Here is a 15,927-nt window from a genome sequence, read left to right on the forward strand (position 1 = left end):
GACCATAAAACCCCATCCCTCCTAATTCGCAACCCCTGGACCAGGCAGTAAAATCAATTTGGCACATTAGCAAGGAGGAAGCAAACCGTGAGCGTTTCCGACCAAACCCCCATCCCTCCTGATTTGCAACCCTGGCAGGCGGTAGCAAGTCCTGAGCAGTAGCCAAGATGGTCACGTTTGCGTGGCGGAGACTGCACCTAGTTGCAAAAGGGGAAGGTTGCTATCTGTGTCGTCCTCTCTGTGCTAATGGTGGGGCCCGGCGCTGCAGTACGAGGCCCCGATCCTGCACTCGGATCTGAGGCGTGGATGCCAGGGCAGCCCAGCTGAGGTGAGCGCTCATCCAGTCCCGTGCAGAGGGCCTGCCTCAGCAGCGGGGCGCCGCGGCCAGGCCGGGGCCTCGGCTCCTCCTAGCAGGCGGGGAGCGAGCCGGGCTGAGGGTGAAGGGCCCTTGAGCCGGGGAGACACCGCTGGACTGGGAGCGGGGTACCTGGGCTGGGCCTCATGGTGAGGAGGCGGAGCAGGAGCCGGGATTTGGGGCCGCCTGTCTGCCTGGGGGCGGGAGCGGCTGGCGGAGCAGCAGTTGCGGCAGCTTGGGCCGCAGGGAGGCGCCTGAGCGGCTGCCCCTGAACATGGCGGCGGCTGCTCCTCCCGCGGGCGGCGGGGGCTGCTGCCCGGCCGGGCCTGGTGGCGGCTCGGTGCCCGTGCTCTTCTGCTTCTCGGTCTTCGCCCGGCCCTCGACCGTGCCGCAGGGCGCCGGCTACGAGCTGCTGATCCAGAAGTTCCTGAGCCTCTACGGGGACCAGCTCGACATGCACCGCAAGTTCGTGGTGCAGCTCTTCGCCGAGGAGTGGAGCCAGTACATCGACCTGCCCAAGGGCTTCCTGGTCAGCGAGCGCTGCAAGGTGCGCCTGGTGCCGCTGCAGATACAGGTGAGAGCCACCCCAGGGCCAGCTCCCGTCCCACAGCTTCCCGCCCTCCCTGTGCCTGCCTCGCTCGGAGTTATGGGCTCCCTGAAGCACACGGGGGTGACTTACACTCCTTCGCTCCTCTGAAGCGCACGCCTCCCACCCCGTCTGCATGAGTGCACTCCCGGCATCTCTCAGCCTGCAGGGGCCCTGCCTTGGTTTCCCCTCACCCCCCATTCCTTTAAACTAAGACTTTCCCAGCGCGCTTCAGGTCTCCTTAAGACACCCCCCCCGGGGGTGCTGAAGTGGTTTCCTTTATATACAGGCTTCACAGTTTTTGTTCAGTGGCATTCAGGACCCTCATTGTAAAAACTGTTCCAGTGCCACAGCCCCCAGCCACCTCTCTCTCAGGCACACACCCCTTTTCACACCCACTGTCTGCTTCCCTCTAAAGTCCACACAGGCTGTTGAAACCCCCTCCTGTAGCCACCCCTCTCTTATGTAACCTGTTCTAAAATTTCTGTTGAAAAATGAATGTTGAAGGAATATAACCCCAATTTCTCTTAACATGCGCATGTAGAATTCTATGTTTACAGTTGTGACCAGAGTTTAGAGAGAGGATTTATTAGTTCTTATCACTTTTATTATTTCCCAAATAGTTAAATGATAAATACAGTTATCCTCAAGAAATCTCAGAGCTTCCACATGTTGCAATAAATGTCTTCGTTTTAAATACGACGCAATATAGAAGACAGATTATAAAAAGGATTGCATAGCAGTGTCTGTGAGTGCCATGTTTCCTGACTAGCGTTGTAATTGCAATGCCTGAGGGAAACTTCAGTGCAGAGTAAAGAACGGATTAGGCAAAATCTAAATCTGTGAGGAAGCAATACAGCAAACCTACATTTCATATTATATGGATACATTTATCTTATTAAGCCCATAACCTAATGCACTTCACAGAAACACATGTATCTTACAGCCACGCTTGAATCTTGGTTTTATATTTAATGAATCAGACCATATTTTCCCCAAAGGTGGTACAGTACATAAAACAGTAAACATTTGTCATTTGAAATAGACAACCTGTGCTTTCTTTTCTTTCAACTTAATTTGTGCTAAGGTGGAGTTGAGGTTGGGGTCAGGGTTCAACATTGAAAACAAAGATTAATCTTTAATTACAAATTTTATTGTGCCAGAGCTTTGTACCATGCATTATATGTCCCCAGTTTTATATTCAGTCCTGCTTCTGATAAATTATAGGATAGTAACTCACTGGTTTCATAGCAGACTGCTAGACAGATATAGTACGTGTTTTTCATAGTAAGGTATCTTCATGCATACCAGAGATTTATGCCAGTCGTGCTGTAATGACTGCATTCAGAACAAAATTGCATCACTTTTCTCTTTTTCCAGCGTAGGGAGTTTTAAAAGTCAACCATTTTTCAGTAATGAAAATGTGAATTTTATATGGAGAGGAATGTTCACGTTTTAGCTGTAGTCAATTAATTTTTCTCTGTCAGGCAGAAATTCTGGATGAGTTGGAAATGCAATGTAAAAAACGAATAATTTTTATTATTTGGAATATGGCTATTCTTTGTATCACCAGAAAATACTTATTGGGATGTTATTCATAAATTAGCCTTAATAGAGTCCTGTGCCCTAGCAGGTTATCAGGTCAGACTCCCTCTATCTCAGTGGCTCTCAAACTTTCCAGATTACTGTACCCCTGTCAGGAGTCCGATTTGTCTTGCGTACCCCCAAGTTTCACCTCACTTAAAGACTACTTGCTTACAAAGTCATACATAAAAATACAAATAGTGTCACAATACACTATTACTGAAAAATGGCATACTTATTTTTACCATATAATTATAAAATAAGTGAATTGGAATATATATATTTTACTTAATTTCAGTGTATAGTATATAGAGCAGTATAAACAAGTTATTGTCTGTATGACATTTTAGTTTGTACTGACTTTGTTAATGCTTTTTTACGTAGCCTGCTGTAAAACTAGGCAATTATCTAGATGAGTTGATGTACCCCGAGGGGTACATGCACCCCTGGTTGACAACCACTGCTTTACCACTAAATACTGTTCCCTATGCCCAGAATGTTATGTATTTTTGTTATTTCCTTTGCTCATGTGTCAAAGACCCCTCTTAGTATCTGTTCCTTTGTCTAATTATGTTTCCCAAGTCTCCCAAGGAAGTGATGGAAACCTCATCATTTGGTATAGTCAGAACTAGGCAAGAAAACATACTATGTGGAACAAACATTAACAGAAGGAATGTCTAAAGGTCTGAATTATTTTCCATCCTCAAATTTACTATGTGTTTGGGGATAGAAAAAGACTTCAGTCATCTAGCCATTGTTAATTTAAAGTGACATTATACTGCTGAGTTGGAGACATGAAAAGATGAAGTCCCCTCCATGAAACTGACCAGTGAGGTCTTTCGGTCCAAGTTGAGTTAAAGACAAAATAGGCAGCTAAATTGTGACAAGAAAACTACAGGATTTTAAGATTAGTTTAAATAATTTAAAGTGTCATTAATGACACAGATAAGACTCCTTCCCCCGCAAGTACAGGCCTCGCTTCTGCAAAGACTTCTGCTGGTTGTTCCCTGTGTTGAAACCATTGACTTCAGTGGGATCCCCCACACTCACTTCTTAGCAGGGCCAGGGCATATCTTTTATCTTGAACTTGACATCCCTGCACACATCTCTTTGAAGAACTGGGCCATAATTTTTATCTTGACCTTGAAGAGTCAGTATTGTGATATCTGGTAATACATTCTTGTTAAACCTCATATACATATTACTTCATTTTAGTCTAATACAGACTTGCCAAACGCTGTCATAGTGTGGATCACATTTTAGTACAGCAGCAGTCTCGTGGGCAGCCTGCCCTCTCATTGGTGATGCCATTACATCTCTGAGGTTTTTCATGTAATTGTTTAGATGAAAAGGTAAAATTAGAGCAGTCTTTAATGTATCTTAGCTGTTTCTGAATGTAATTTAGCAGCTGGTAATGAGGTGGAAAGATCACCATGTGACCAGCCAGCTCTCCTTGAACCACCAGCCAGTGTTCCCAGATCTCAGGTTGGGAACCTCTGGTCTAATACAGTCATAATTGCATGTTTCGGATTAACTGGGAAACGTTAGTCAAAGAAAAAAGTCCTTCATCTGCATGAGTGTGATAGGGAGGGCGGTTGCACTAGACACCTAATATTTTTTTAATAAAATGATTTAAAAAAACCCAATAACAACAAATTGCTGACCCCTTAACTTGTATAGTTTTATCATACGCATAGCCTAATCATCAGCCATTCAGATATCTCCTTCCATAAACTCATTGTAATTGTGATAGATATTTAGACATGGGGAAAGGAAGAGAAATTTGATTACTGTACCAATTAATGCTCAGAAAGGGACAACACTGCCTGGTTTCTTCTACTGAAATATTCAATTCCTTCCTCCATCCCTCCGAAGTTCAGAAGGGTTGTAACCTCGCTCTGTATTAATTTTGTCTCTGTATGGTCTTTTCTGAAAGCTACTTTACACACTTCAGATTAGGATATGTCTATCAGGGAAACTTGCATTTACTTACACTGGTATACATACACTGATGCAAATTCCTAATGTAGACATGCTGCATTGTTGCAATATGGGGTGTCAGCCAGTCAAATTCTTAATTGTCTACCAGTAGTTATACACAAGGCTGCAAGTCTCACAGAAGTCATGGATTCTGTGACTTTCCATGACTTCTGTAGTGGCTGGTGCTGGCTCAGGGCCTGCCCGACTCAGGCAGCCCCTGGGCCAGCAGCAGCAGTTTGGGTGTGTGGGGTCAGGGCTAGAGGCAGAGGGTTGGGAGTATGGGAGGATGTTTACCTCGGGGTGGGGTGCTCCCACTGTTATGGCCCTGCAGCTCCTAGGTGGCAGAGGGGTTGGGGTGGGGAGGAGGTCAATGCTGCCTGCGGCCGCAGGCTCCACCCCCACAACTCCTATTAGCTGTGATTCCTGGCCAATGGGAGCTGCGGCAGCTGGCGCTTGTGCCTCTCCGCCACCTAGGAGCTGCAGGGGTGTGGATCTGGGTTGCTCTGCCTGCTCTGCCAGCCTTCCCCTCTCCAGCTTCAATTTTATCTTTTAATTCCCTGTCTGTAAAATGAAGCTACTACTTTCCTATTTCACAGGGAAGTTGTCAAGGTAAATTCAATAATATTTCTGTGTGGTGAGTATAATAGGAAAGCCTGTGAGGAAATTAATAATGCTGTATTCAGTGAAGAATTTGCATGGTGTGCAGTAAACAAAGCTTGGGACCACACATTGTATGAAGAGGATAAAATGAAATACTGAACAACTGCCTCATTCCCTGAGCACTGTCCATTATATGCACTGATGGATGTGGGGGTCCTGGAAGGTGAAATAGTGTGACTATACAGTTAAAGGCTCCATCATACGGTCTATGCACAAGCAACCTTCATTCTGCATTTCCTAGCTTTTGGATGTTTGACTTTCCAGTTTTATTAATGGTAATAACAGAAACAAAGTATTTATAACAGAACATTGTCACGAGTAATGTCTTCTGCTGGCAAAATGTTTTGGTTTTTGCCTTAACATTTATGTGGAAACCATTATTTTGTAACATTATTCTCTTTCATCACCAAATCAAGAACTCTATAGTCACAGTGCTTTACAGTATCTCAAAAATAGACTTAAAAACTCATTATTATAGTGACCTATGCAAAATTAGCATATCACCTTAGTGCAGCCCTTAGTGTCCGTTACACTACTGGTGCTATTAAAAGCCTCAGAGGACAAAGAGTAAATTGAAGTGTAAAACAAGCTATCAGCTTGCTCCTAGAGGTGGTCCTTCCAACTCTGCATTCCAATGCAATGTGGCCAGACTTACACTGCTGCTAATCATGAAATACATGTTCAGTTGTTTGAAGGCTCCAGCCTCCATACTGTCAAGTTTTATCAGCACTAAAATACGCTCTTTTAAAAGCTGAACTGTAAGGGGAAAAAATGCCAAACAAATAAACCAATGAACCTTTTTAATTTTTGATTCCATCTCCGTCTCCTGATCCCCTTTAGGAATATCAGGCCCTTGCTGCTGTCTTGGTGGAGGTGGTCCCCAGCAAGATCTTGAAAAGACCTTATGTCACATGACACTGTAACCTGATGCCGCTCTCTCTGCCCATTTAGAATAGCCACCTCTAGAGCCTTGGTTTTTCAGATTGATTCAAGCTTTGGCCTCCGAGGGTATGTCTCCACTGCAGTAAAACAGCCCTGACTGGCCTGGGTCAGCTGTCTTGGGCCAACCGTGGGCATTTTATTGAAGCTTAGACATACCATAAGACTGCTGTTTGTACAAAGTGTTATGGTCACTGTGGACTGCACTAAGACGGCACATTAATTTCACAAAGGTCACCATATATTCCATTTCAAAATCAACTTTGGGGAATCCTTATACATTTAGAATATTAGCATTAAGAATCAGTATATCTACCCCTTTTATGGAGGAAACTGGGGAGGGGGAAGGTATGATGAGCGTGGCCTCTGAGGTACTGCCCCAGTAACATCACCGTTCCTCTTACAAACATCTGGCCAAGATTCTCCAGCAAAGAGAAGGAATTGAGGACCAAACAGCCTTGATATTTCATATTTGAAAGATGAAATAGAAAAATATTTAGAAAAAGCTTGAAGCCATTTTTAGAATCATAAAGAAGCAGAAAGGATGCATACAAGTTTTGTAAAGGTGAACAGCAAAGCAAACCCAAAAGTAAGCTATCTGAAAGGTAAAAGGACCACACAAACAGGAGACATTGAGTATACTGTGGAACCAGAGAAAATGAGTTCATACAAAGTATATAGAAAGAGAATTTTATTTTAAACTTTCAGTTATACCGCTTTTAAGTTTTACTTTGTAACATTAGTAGGTAAAACAGTTTTGTAAGAAGTTTAAGTAATGTCCCTTTAGTTGTGGCTGCAGAATTGGATGTATTTTTGTCAAAAGGTTAGATCCTGTGACTGGCAGTTATATTTTAAAGTATACAAGTCTCATTGTGTATTTAAACTGTATGTCTGGGTCAATATTTAATTGATTGCCACATGTTAGTTTTAAAAACAAACGAACAAAATAAAATAAAATCCTTAAAGGTCCTTTTTCCCCCCTAATTTTCTTGTTCTTCAGTATGCATTCAACCCATATGCTGACAGAGTTTTAAAAAACTATTTTTCATTCCAGAAATCTCCTTTTTTTTTTACTAATCATTTAAAAATTTAATTGAATTAAAACAGTGATGTTAAATCTATATTTTTGTTTTCAGATAACTACATTGGGCAACCTGACACCTTCAAGTACTGTATTCTTCTGTTGTGATATGCAAGAAAGATTCAGACCTGCTATCAAATATTTTGGTGATATCATCAGTGTAGGACAACGTTTGGTAGGTTTACTGATTTTCCCCTTTCTCCTGCAGTAACTACAAAAATATCTGCAAATTATCATCAATGCACAGATACTACCAGTGACTGGTGTCTTATACAGTCCAGATTTAAATACTGTATGTTCACTCCTCTCATGCTTAAATAACTGTTTTATTCTTGTGGATTTTTTTTTCCTTGCAGCTCCAGGGTGCACGGATTTTAGGAATTCCAGTCATTGTGACAGAACAGTATCCCAAAGGCCTTGGAAGCACCGTGCAAGAAATTGATTTAACAGGAGTTAAACTTGTGCTTCCAAAAACAAAATTTTCTATGGTATTGCCAGAAGTAGAAGCTGCATTAGCAGATATTCCTGGAGTCCGCAGTGTTGTCTTGTTTGGAGTAGAAGTATGTACTTGTTTGTTATAGTACTGTATTATTACTGTAGTATGGTTGAAAACGTGTTTATATATTGATGTCTTTGCGCAAAGCAGTGTTATAGTCCAGATACCACTTAAAGGTTAAGTTGTGATCAGAGCGGATAATCTCATAAGATACTTAGATATAAATCGAGTTTACGAGGCCAGATCCTGCAATTATGCAGTTTGCATTCAAAACTCCCATTGAATTAATTATTAATTTAATGTTTGGGAAAATTATAGGATTGATCCCTAATTTAATCTTGTACTGTAGTTCCAGGTAATCCTGTAAATACTTTTATAATGCTGGTATTTTTCTGACAGACTCACGTGTGCATTCAGCAAACAGCGTTGGAATTGGTTGGCAGAGGTCTGGAAGTTCACATTGTAGCAGATGCCACCTCATCAAGAAGTATGATGGACAGAATGTTTGCTCTTGAGGTAACATGCATAATTTAGGCAGACTTTCTTTTACATCTTGGTTCTATGTTTGGTTCTCTTATTGTTACAAACCATTGAGAAGTGACTAACTCAGTGAGAGGTGTTAGTCATGTAGTCATCCACAGAATAGGTCACCATGCAACAGGAGGGCCAGGATTTTTTAAAAAACGTAAACATTTTGGTGACATGTGTTTACATGCAGAGCACAGGGTTGGGGACATCAGGTCAGAATTTGGGAGCTTATCATGAAATGTTGGATATTCTAAAAAACTACTGACTTTTTGTGGCCCCTTGGGTGACCTCGTAAGAAAGAATTCTCTATGAAACTGTATAAAAATACTATACAACTTTTTATAGTTTAGAATGGTATTTTGCTTGGCATGCTACTGCCGTTAAACACTTCAAAGTATAAAGGGGCTCCAGTTCTGAAGTGCCTTCTAATGTGCAAAAAAAAAAAAATAAAAAAGGCAGCAAATTCAGTAAAACTCCTACTTGCCTCTAAGGAGCTAAAAAGCTTTAAAGTCCAGATTTTTAAAAAGTTTCATCATCACAATTAGAAAAATTCTGGTAGTCCAACTGAATATGTTACAAATGTTGCAGAAGTGACAGTACATAAAGCTAGAAAATTTTAAAAGTGCAGCTACATTTCATACACAACTTCATGGTGGTTTTATTGAAAACAATGTACTCTAACTAGCTTGCAAGCTTCACTGTTGTGTTAAAAATCCAGGATGGAAAAGAGAACTGTATCTGCACTAAACATGGGAATTTTTGATCTGGATTTTAGCAGAATAGTTGAAAATTAAACTCTTAAAACGAACAATAATTTCATAACTTTTTGCCCGTCACATAGAAGGTGTGCAACTCCTTTTTTTATTCTATGTCTCCTAAAACCTCAGAGCTTAAGTAAAGTCAGCAGTATTGAGCATTTGATAAAAATGCAGTAACTTTTTGATTAAGTGCGAGCTTAATGAAATCTGCCACATAATGCATATGACGCACAAGGACTACTGTCAGAAAAATAAGTCACAGACTGATCTGGAAACTACTGCAGTATTACTATTGCTTAATATGTATGGCAACAAAAAAACCCAAAATTTTGGTGGTTTTGCTGTTTCTGTACATTTGCTTAGAACAAACAGGACATATCTTTCATGCGCACACAAATCACAGTTCTGTGTATTGTAATAGATTTTGAATCGCCCTGGACAAGTCCTGGATTTTGTTCAGTCAGAATAGATCCATTATAATTATAAAAAAGTAGATAACTGCACTCACTCAAAACTCCTAGAAGGGCACTTCAGACAAATTAATTGGTTCTAGATAACTTTTCTTTATTTGAGGAGTTTGGGGTGAATGTCAGTGGTTCTCAAAATGTAGTTCAGAGAGCACTTCCTGGCTCTTTGTGGAGAGGCTACAGGTTATGTGTTACTGGCTCCACTTCCAGCCACCTCTACAAGCTTCTAGTTTTCCTTTGTGCAACAAAGAGCCTATATTAGGGCTGCTGCTTAATATTATAGGGGAGAGGAATTGAATGCTGTCTTCAGGAACCATGGCTGGGGAAATGGGAACCAGAAAATAGGAAGGCATATACAGGAATGTTGTATGATCAAGGGACTGATTGTCTTAAGATGTGTTCCATGATTTCAGAACATTTGATAACCCCTGGTTTAGGCTAAATACACCATAAGAAGAAATATTTAAAGCCTTCAATTTTTTTCCCTTTCACTGGATTTACAGGTTAAATTTACCTATCCCACAGGGGTGGTGTAGATTTAATTCATTAATATGTGTTGCTTCAGATATGCTCGCAAGTCTTTGAGATCCTCTAGTAGAGGGTACTGTAGAACTACAAGCTATTATGTAGACCCTTTAACACAATTTGATTCTAAATTATTGGTATACAGTGCATTTAAAATTTTCAAATTAGACCCATATACATGTCAGAATGATTGTACTCTGTATAATGAGACACATTTTGGCACGAAACAGGAATAGGTCTTCACTCTATCCAATGTTAGTGTCAGCCTTTTTTTCTGCTGCCCTCAGCCCTGTCTGCATTGCTCCACTCTGTGCAGATTACTCCTTCCTCATGATGGGGTGACTGCCCTGTAATGTTTAGATTCTGACCAAGGAGAATCCTGCATGAAACCTGGATGTAGTCAAAGCTGAAGAAGACAACTTTCATCCTGTGGTCTCCTCTTTTGCTGTTACTTTTCAGATATATACAAATCTATGTAGCCCCATTTAGAATTCAGTCCTGCATGTTGAGATTTTTTTTTTTTTTGCAATCATGAAGAAAGCTCTAAAAGACATTTTTTTTACAATAAGTTAGATTTTTGTTATACTTGAACAAGTATAAGTAATCAGTTAAGCAGCAAAATTTTTGAATGCTAACTCAAGCTATCTTGAGGCTCCTGTTAGTTTCCTCAGTTGCTGACATAAGTGGTGGTGTGAACAAGCCCTAAGGCTATGTCTACACTATAGCTTATGTCAGCAAAACTTATGTTATTCAGGGGTGTGAATAAACCACCACCTGAGTGACATAAATTACACCAACATAAGCGATGGTGTGGACAGCGCTATGTCAGTGGGAAAGCCTGTGGAAATGGTTTTATCATGCCAGTGGGAGAACTCTCTCCTGTCGGCATACAGTGTCTTCACCAGACACGCTGCAGCAGCGAAGCTGCAGCGCTGTACATGTAGATGTGCCCCAAGTCTTTTCCTAAGACATTTACTAGCCCATTCTGTGGAAAAACAGTTCTGCCTCTTGGGCTGAAGAGGTTAATGGTTTCCTAAAGCAGATCTGCAAAGCTAATGTAAAGCTAGGTCATTTACACTTTTACTAGCCATTATAGAGAAGAGGCATATACCTTTGCGTATGCTACTTTCAGAACCATTTAAGCCCACAAGATAGTGACCATTATGTCTCACCTCTTCACAGGGTGAATTTTACCCTCAGCATTTTCTTCTCTTAAATGTATTTCTTTAACAGCCCACTCTCTGTTGCTATTCTGTTTTAATGACACATGCATTACTAACATGAACACAGATTTCAGCTATACTTCTGAAATGTATTTCTGGTAGTGCTTTATCATTTGCATTTTTTGGATAAGGATTTTTGTTTTTGCTTTTAAGTGTGAGTGGGTCTCTTGTTTTTCCCTAACCAGTTTTCATTCCATTCCAGCTCCGATTTGTAACTCTCCCCTAATAGTTAGTGCTCTGATAATCATTTTGGGAATTCTAACGGGAGCCTCAAGTCCACATGTTTGGCACCTAAATTCGGCTATTTCATTTGCTGCTTGTATCTGTTTAAGTATACGACCCAGGGAAAATGTATCTGTTGTTGTTAGATAATGAACATTTCCACCGAGAAATACTCTATGAAATGTTACCGGCAATATATTTTAAAATCTTTAACTGAAAATATGTGTGACCTTCATGTGGATTAGTTATTCACTACAGTGCTGGAGAATGCACTTCTTTTTTGCAATTTAAGATTAAAACCTACAGCCATGTTCTCATGCAGAAAGTGTTAACTTGAAGGAAACAATCTGCATTTGTTCGTTGTTTTACAAACTACATGCTTACTGCGTAAAGTAAAACACTTAGCTAAAAATAGTGATTTCCCCCTGTACAAAGATTACGACAATAATGTGGGGGATATGAATATAGGGATGCGTATCCCACAACTGCCTAAACTAGCTACCAAGGGGTAAAGATCCCAACCCCTCATAGGGTACTTTTTTCCTCCACTGCTCACAATAGAGACCAAGCCTGGAAAGTCCACTTCCTTTGCATTTCCTCTCCTACCCACTGTCCCCTCCATGGGGATAGTGGGCATGGGAGGTAGACAGGACCCAGAATAGGGATCTACAATATCAGTGAGGCAGGGATCTGACGTATTCACCAAACAGCTGAATAACTCTTTGCTGTGGAGCTTTGGCCTAGCAGAGGGAGCCAGCCTCTCTCCAGGATACATTAGAATATCCTGCTGTTACAGACAGCAATTGTAGCCTTCCAGGGTTTGCATGCACTGCAAGATGTTTGGAGCTAGACAGAACATTACTGAATTTAATTGTATTTGTATGAAATAACTTAAAATATAGGTGGTTTCTTTTAATCCTAACAATTTTAACTTTTATCTTGAGAACATTTTATAGTCTTTCAGAAGAGTTCTCTTTGTGTAAATGTCCCATTACAGGCTAAATATAATCTTTGCATTGTTAATAAAAATTATTGCTGTCTGACTAATATGAGTGAATTACAGTCAACAGCTAAGGCTTGTAAAAGAGTCTTCCTCTCTTACTTTCACGAGACTGCTGGTTCCAGGGCACTGTATAATCTCATGAACAGGGTATTGGATGGTATCTAACAACCTCTGAAAAAGGAAATTCAGCTTCAGTAGCAGCTAACTTATTTTCTTTATAATAATGCGTCTTACCTACATAGCACCTTTTATCTGAGGATCTCAAATTTTTAAACACTGGATGAGATAAGCTTTTCAAAACTGCTGTGTTGTGGGAGGAGTATAATCCTCACTTTATGTATGGGAAAACATTCACGTAGAGGGAAGTGACATGCTTAAATTCACATAGGAGATCTGAACTGGAGAAAGAAACCCTACTGAGTACCATGCCTTTTCTTTAATCCAAGACTGTCCTTCCCCTTAATATTCCATAACAAAATGGAATTGACTTTTTCCTCCCCCCACCGCTCTTAATTCTCACTGGCCTCCTGGTTTTATTCTTCCCATCCGTAAATACTGGGGGCAAAACAGCACAGGTTTTATTGTTTAGTGAATATTTTAAAAGTGTTCTCCATTTGGTATACTGTATGTGCTTATCCACACTTGCAAGGGTCTCACCTTTTCCTGTCTCTGTTCTTTTCTCTTTTAGCGTCTTGCTCGCACTGGAATAATAGTTACCACTAGTGAGGCCATCTTGCTGCAGCTGGTAGCTGATAAAGACCATCCAAAATTCAAAGAAATTCAAAACATCATTAAGGCAAGTGCTCCAGAGTCAGGGCTCCTTTCCAAAGTATAAAGAGGGCTTTTTGAAAGAGCACCACATTGTTATCTTTAAGGAAGAACTAAAGTTGTAAGCAGACATGCGTGCACACTCTCACACTAACTTCAGTAGAACTATAAAACTAAAAGTTGGCGTATTTGTGCTTGCCTTAGCAAAATTTGTCTGGGTGCCAGTGTGTTCTGTTTAATCACAGCTGTCAAAGACCTTGAGTACCATAAGATGCTTTTATTGTCAGATGCTCTATTATTTATTTAAAAAAAAAAAACTTAACAGAGGTGCCTGTTTAGTCTGTACTATATTCACTGATTGTTACACTTCTCCAAAAAGTGCACATTTCTGTGAAATCTCTTGATTGTTCACTTTGTAAAAGTGTACTGTAATATTCTGCTTCACTTTTGTATTGATTGAGGTAAATGTGATGTGATAATATGCTTTAACTTTGTGCATAAATTAAACTATTTTAATAGAGAATTTCAATAGTATAAAATAGATGGACTACATGTTTACATTGTTTGTCTTTTAGAATAAAAGCTAAATGCTTGTCTTATTCAGTAGACAAACCAAGTAGCTCAATCAACAATCTAGGCTTAATTATTCTGTGTAGCTGAAGTGGACTACGTTGATTCTTGATTATTCCAGACTTTTGACTCCCTAATCCTGTTTTAATGTTCTGTACTTCAACTACAAGTTCCAGATGGAAGCAATCATTGGGTCACTGCTCCTTTCAAAATTATAAAGAAATCTGTCAATTTGTTAATGAGATGATCTAAAAGATTGGTTTACAGTAATTCACAGCTAGTGGGAGACTACCAGCATTTAAAATTGAAAAAAAAATCTTAAACTCTTTCAGTTTCAACTACTGAAGGCTAATTATTTCTAGAAATGTCCTCATATTTTTTTAATCCTTTTATGACTAGATTTAATAAACTCCATCTGGTTTCTGCATTACGCCAAGTAAGCCCTGAAAAAACTTTTCAAGTGTGTTGCAAACTTCTGCAGCACTGATGTTGGAATTTGATTGGAATCTAGCCTAAAAGCGTAATTTAAAAGGGAACATCTGTAGCTTATTGCTATATATCTTGTAGCTGGAACTAAACTTTAACACGATTGTTCTTCTTGAAGGCACCGTCTTCATGTTCAAATGGGTTAAAATTTGTTATATAACGTTTACAACAAGAATGTAACTTTAGAACCTTTGGTTTTTTGTTGGTTTTTTTTTTTTTTTTTAAGGAGATGAAACAAAATATTGAACACTGATCTTTTAGGTATAAAAATTACAGTAAATGTATTGTTTGAAATGATTTATTTTCCCCACAAGATGGCTCTAAAATAATTGTATAACCTCTATATGTTTAAAGCAAATAAAATGTTAACATTTACTGTCTCTCTTACTCTTGTGGTATTTGTGGAATGGAGAATCCTAAAAGCTATTATTTACCATAGCTCTTATTCTAGCTTTTGCTGCCTGTGAAATTCCCATAGATGTCATGGAAATTTGGTGCCAAGATTAAGGGCAGAGTATGGCCCAATTTGCTTATGTTTTTGAGAGAACTTATTTTGTGCTCTAAAGTTTGAAGAATGATCACCACGCTTGTGGCTCGGGGCAGGAAAGGAAGAGTTTAAGAAGCCATTGTCCCACATCACTGACCTATTTTTACCCTTTTTTGAGGGGGAGGCGGGGGAAGAGGCTGCTATGTTAATCATGCTGTCTAGCAGAGTAAAGTCCACTTATATAAATCAACAACTGTGCGCAAAAGTGCTATAAATATCTCATGAAATATTATTCTGTTTCTTCAATATTTATACATTTATATTAGCTGCAGTAGTGAGGAGGGGGGAATTTCCAACAATATCTTTTATGCATATACATTTTTGGAGAGATGTTGCCACCTTCCAGAGCACCATATTTTATGTTGGAAACACAAGCAGGTATTTGTAGTTGATTGAGTGTTAGTAAAATCAAACCATTGGAGCCACACTGCCAGGTTGAGCCATAGGGACCCGAGAGCCTGAGCAGTGTCTCCTCAACCTCCAGCAGATCCCAGAGATCCATAAGGTTTGTGGACTGGATCCATTGTTTGTACTGCCAGGGTTTGGGGAAAACTAAACCCTGTCCCCTTCCCACAGATAGGGAAAAATATTGGAGGAAACACTATGAGAACTCCACAGAGATTTCCCTTCAATGGGTCCATCCCAATGATTTTACCACAAGAGAGGTCAATCAGGAATAATAAAAGAAAACACTATAGAGGATCCTTATAAACTTATTCATATTACCAATGATGCCTATTTGTACCTAGTACATACTTGCTGAATTTATAGATTTTTGCCTTTAAAAATGTTAATTTTTTTAAAAAACCCACTTATGTTTTTTCCTAAGTTTAAAAAAACCACCCAAAAGCATACTGAGAGATAGGTTTCAGAGTAACGGCCGTGTTAGTCTGTATTCGCAAAAAGAAAAGGAGTACTTGTGGCACCTTAGAGACTAACCAATTTATTTGAGCATGAGCTTTCGTGAGCTACAGCTCACTTCATCGGATGCATACTGTGGAAATTGCAGAATACATTATTATATACACAGACACCATGAAACAATACCTCCTCCCACCCCACTCTCCTGCTGGTAATAGCTTATCTAAAGTGATCATCAAGATGGGCCATTTCCAGCACAAATCCAGGTTTTCTCACCCTCCGCCCCCC

General features: G+C 40.0%; 1 protein-coding gene across 1 annotated transcript; it reads left to right on the forward strand.

Annotated features, from left to right (window-relative positions):
• Window positions 1-574: 574 nt before the first annotated feature.
• On the forward strand, window positions 575-14,592 carry ISOC1 (isochorismatase domain containing 1). Its single transcript, XM_074953074.1, has 5 exons — window positions 575-929; window positions 7,241-7,360; window positions 7,542-7,745; window positions 8,081-8,197; window positions 13,096-14,592. Exons 1-5 carry the CDS (start codon window positions 630-632, stop codon window positions 13,240-13,242), a joined length of 888 nt encoding a protein of 295 aa, XP_074809175.1. The 5' UTR covers window positions 575-629; the 3' UTR covers window positions 13,243-14,592.
• The last annotated feature ends 1,335 nt before the right edge of the window (window positions 14,593-15,927 follow it).

This window comes from Natator depressus, chromosome 5 (assembly GCF_965152275.1).
Source record: "Natator depressus isolate rNatDep1 chromosome 5, rNatDep2.hap1, whole genome shotgun sequence".
NCBI lineage: Eukaryota > Metazoa > Chordata > Testudines > Cheloniidae > Natator > Natator depressus.